The 4,808-nt window shown below is 38.7% G+C and overlaps 1 protein-coding gene across 1 annotated transcript; it reads right to left on the minus strand.

Annotated features, from left to right (window-relative positions):
* Positions 1-2,550: 2,550 nt before the first annotated feature.
* LOC110885453 (protein LYK5) lies at positions 2,551-4,323 on the minus strand. The gene has a single exon (XM_022133146.1). It carries the CDS (start codon positions 4,321-4,323, stop codon positions 2,551-2,553), a length of 1,773 nt encoding a protein of 590 aa, XP_021988838.1.
* Between the last annotated feature and the right edge of the window lie 485 nt (positions 4,324-4,808).

Raw genomic sequence — 4,808 nt, forward strand, 5'->3', positions numbered from 1 at the left:
GCCACCTCCATCACCGTAATCAGCAACCACCTCCACCCGTTATGATCAACCCACTTCTTCATCCACCCAAACCCACACATGTTCCCATCCTTCACCGCCACCGTAAACATATCCAACAAAAAAACTCAACTCCGACCACCCACCACCGTACCTTCACGTCCCTCGCATATCGTCAACAAAGACTACAAAATCCAGATTAAATTCAAAAATCTCGCATCGAAACAATATAAGCACATATACGCATAATAAAAGTAACCTAATCTTCACAGGAATGTCGTTCTTCCGAGCTTTCAGAGCTCTGACAAGCACCTTCGGCAGCGGATGAGCGTCAGACGATTCAACTCGCGACAGCCACTGTTCATGAGTCTTATAACAAAGGATTACATGACGGTCATATGCAATAGCGGTGCCGGAAAGTTTCTCGGGTATATCTCTGGGCGTTGGAATCCGATTTTCACATTGTCATTGAGCGGCAGAGCGTCAACGGTGCCGTTCTCCGGTACGGCGGCCATACTACTGATACAGGTGGAATGAAAGCGAGAGGAGACAGAGAGATAGGAGAAGATAACAGATTGAATGGAGGGAAATGTTCTAGGGTTTGTTGGCATATTACTGATACAGGTGGAATGAAAGCGAGAGGAGACAGAGAGATAGGAGAAGATAGCAGATAGCAGATTGGGGTTTTTGAACAGAGATGAGTGCTTTAAGTAGGGTCAAAGATTTTTGGGTTTTATTATTTTTAATCAATGTTGAGTTATAATAAATCTACAATAACTAAAATACCCCTGAGGATACAAAATATCATGATTTTAGTTGGGGAATATGGCCAAATTTAACTGTTGGACTAAAATGGCAATAAAAGTGAAACCACAGGGACCCAGATTTAAAAAGTTTGAGATTTGGACTAAAATGGCAAAAATGTCCAAACCATAGGGACCAAAATGGCAGTTTACTCAAGGTAGAATTTGAAAATGTGAGAGTGTCGTATGATGTGGGTGATTGAAGTGGAGTCAACAGGGAAGAGAAATAATGAGTACCAAGGGGCAGTCAGTGGCGAAATTTGAGATTTCGACCGGGGGGGGGGGGGTGGGTCGAAAACGTATATACCCAAAAATTTCTACACAAAACTACACACTCTCCACTGCTGAGCGAAAAATTCGAGGGGTCGCCCAGCCCCTCCCGCCCCTTAAAAGCTTCGCTCATGGGGTAGGGTTAGAAGAGGGTGAAGGATTCAGGGTGAAAACTAAAGGTTAGATGGTTATTTTTGGGTTTTAGTTTCTTTAGTTGAGATGTAATTTTACTAAATTGTTCATCACATGCTTGGCATGTGACCTCGACTTGAAACAAGGTGGATGGAGTTAGTTATGTGAATTGAAATGATAATAAATTTCAAATATTGGTGTGTAATTTGAAAATCTTTTTCATATTTGATAATATACCAATTTGTTATATAACAAAGAGAACAAAATAGCAATTTACTTTAATTATTATTAAACGGTTTGTACTTTCAAACTTTTGGCAAGTTTAATTAATTTACTCTTATAATTTACTCTTATAAAAAATCCATTATTTAATGTTTTATTAAGAGTTAATTACTGTTTTCGTCCCTGTGATTTGTCAAAAATCACGATTTCAGTCCATTAGTTTAAAAATTGCGATTTTAGTCCCTATGGTTTCATTTTCGTAACCATTTTAGTCCATGTGATTTCACTTTCGTAACCATTTCAATCCATTATTCTTTTAAGTACGTGAACTGAAATGCTTACGAAAGTGAAACCACAGGGACTGAAATCGTAACTTTTAAACTAATGGACCGAAATAGTGATTTTTGACAAACCACGAGGACGAAAACAGTAATTATCTCTTTTATTAATTTAGTTTTGAGTTGAATGCCATTTTAGTCCCTGTGATTTGTGCCAATTTGCTAGTTTAGTCCAAAGGTTTTATTTTTCGCATGTGGGTTCAAAAAGGTTTCACCGTTGCCATTTTAGTCAACTGGGTTAACTTCATCCATTTTTTTTGTTAACGAGGACAATTCGGTCATTTTATATGTAATTCTATGAATAGAAGGGTAATTCGGCCATATAAAATGACTGAACTGTCTTTCTCGTTAACAAAAATAATGGATGAAATTAACACAGTGGATCAAAATGGCAATGCTGAAACCTTTTTGGACACACATGCGAAAAATAAAACCTTTGAACTAAACTGGCAAAATAACCCAAACCACTGGGACTAAAATGGCATTTAACTCTTTAGTTTTACATCTACTTTCCTTAAAAATATCTTCCTTCCATTTGTTGTGTCCTCTGCATTCATAATCATATTTGAAAAATTATGATTCTGTCACTTTCTATCAGTGGCTAAGCTTGCATTCGAAAACGGCGAAAAATTCGGGGGCACCCCCCCCCCCCCCCCCCCAAATGATCATCGATGTTGAGATTATGTTAAAATGAGACAACTTATTACATGATATACTTGGTTACATAAATTCATTTTGTAGGAAAATGAGTAATATGAAGAATTGAAACCAGTAAAGATTTGAAGTTATTATGAAATTCTTGAAAGAGCCTTAAGTACATCATTCATACTAGGCCTGACTTCAGGGTCATCGTGCATGCAACATTTAGCCAATAGTGCTAAACACAATGCATCTCCTAAACCATACTCCCCATCCAAATCTTCATCCATAAACATCTTGAATTTCTCCAAACATTCTGATGAACCACCCACAACCTCCCCATCTGCCAGAAACTCAACACGGTCCAACCATTTCCGACTAATTGCGGCCTCCTTTGCCGATAAAACCTCCATCAAAACAACCCCATAACCATACACATCGACCTTGGTTGAAGCCTGTCCACAATCTATATGCCCTTTGTTCTCCACCTTATCTCCACCGTCTCCCTCTACCAATACATTGTAAACGATCGGCCTTGCAAGGTTAAACCCGGAGATTTTTGCCCTCCAATCCGCACTGATCAAGATGTTTTCACTACATATGTTGTGATGGGCGTATGTGGGTTTGGTGCAATAATGTATGTAATGCAACCCTTCGGCGATATCGAATGCGAGCTTCACTCGTTTATCCCATGTTAACTGCTTTCGAGTTTTGAAGTCGTGTAAACAGTCTCTTAAGCTACCATTTTGTGCAAACTCGAACACTAGATAAGACCGGTTCATGTAGAAGCAACACCCTTCAAGTCTAACCACATTGAAATGGTTGATAGTCGTTAAGATGTTGATTACATGATTTGCGGACTCCATGGATATCATATCTTCGATCGCAACAGGAAAATCTGCGGTGATTAGACCTTTATACACTGATTTTCCGATTAATAAAGACTCCGAGAAGTCGTGTGTAGCGAGTTTAAGCTCGTCTAAGCTAAAAGTCGTTAAAGATTGCTTCAACTTTGACATGCCATTGAGAAAATCAGGTGACAAACGTTTAAACTCCGATCGTGTTACCGACACGACTCGCGGTACGCGATGATGACATTTCCATTTCAAAAAGATAAGAAGAAAAACTACACCACAAAGACAACATGTTGCGAAAACAATAAGAAAAACCGAAAAATGGTTACCCATGCTACTATTCACAATTCTGTTAACTGGAATTGTGTCGTGAGGACTTGGACCATTAACCACATGGTCCAAGTTCAAAACGGGGACACCTGTTGTTGGTACCAACAACGTTGTGCCCCCAAAAATAGTTTGTCCAGGGTTCAACTCATTTGCATCCTGGATTGACTGACGTGTCACCCCGAATTTCAAACCAATTATATCAATCGTATCATATTCCATTACAGGATAACTCACAAGATACATTGTAGCATTTGTATCCCGTGAAGTGTTCACACATGCACACTTCACAGGCACTTTAACGAGTGTACTCTCGTGAAGGTTTCCGTTCTGTTCTTCCAGAACAAACGGCTTCACGAGCCCTTGGTACACCCGACAAGCAATATCCACATACGAATTCAAGAGTTTGTTTGTATAATCAACCACGGCCCTAGAAGACCTGTCAGGGCAATCGCATTGAATCGGGACGACAACTTCACGCTCTTGGAGATGTGTTGTGGGTAGGAGTTCGGATTCATTGACGTTAAAAAGGGTGGCAATGTCGGAAAGTTGTTGGTTGAGTTGAGGCCTGTAAACAACATATGTGTTGCATGTTTTGGTGTTGGAGTTGCAAGTGTAGGTGGAGCCTTGGAGGGGTGGTGTGGTTGTGTTGCATGGTGTTTGGTCGTATGGTTGTACGGAAAATATGGGTTGTATGGATGAAAATAGAAGTAGGGTTAGAAGGAAACTGATTGGTTCCATTATTGTTGCAGGAGAAAGCTTTCGTGAAGGAGATTTAAGAGAATAAAATGGGATTCAAAGAAGTGCGAAAATGATTTAAAATGGGTTCGGCCTGCATTGGCCGGCTATCAGACAATAAACTTTTGTATAAAAAAGATTAATAATGACACCACATTATAATAATAGTTTTCTATATAAGAGTTTTATTATAGTTTTCTGTGGCGACAAATGTAGCACTTAACACACAATAAGCTTCAACATACAACTAATTAAAGTTCTCTAAATATCAAAAAACCAAAAACCAAGAGACTTAAATAATTATTCAAGTAAAGTTCTCTCTTTTTTTTTTTTTTAACGGCAAAGGATACTTTTATTCCACATCAAACTTACATCATAAAATTTTCAAATGGTTAGTAAGAAACAAGCCAATCACCTGAAGAACAAAACTCACCAAATTACATATAAAAGAAAACAATTAGAAAACAAAACAGACCTTTCCTTTCCTA

Source organism: Helianthus annuus, chromosome 2 (genome assembly GCF_002127325.2).
Source record: "Helianthus annuus cultivar XRQ/B chromosome 2, HanXRQr2.0-SUNRISE, whole genome shotgun sequence".
NCBI lineage: Eukaryota > Viridiplantae > Streptophyta > Magnoliopsida > Asterales > Asteraceae > Helianthus > Helianthus annuus.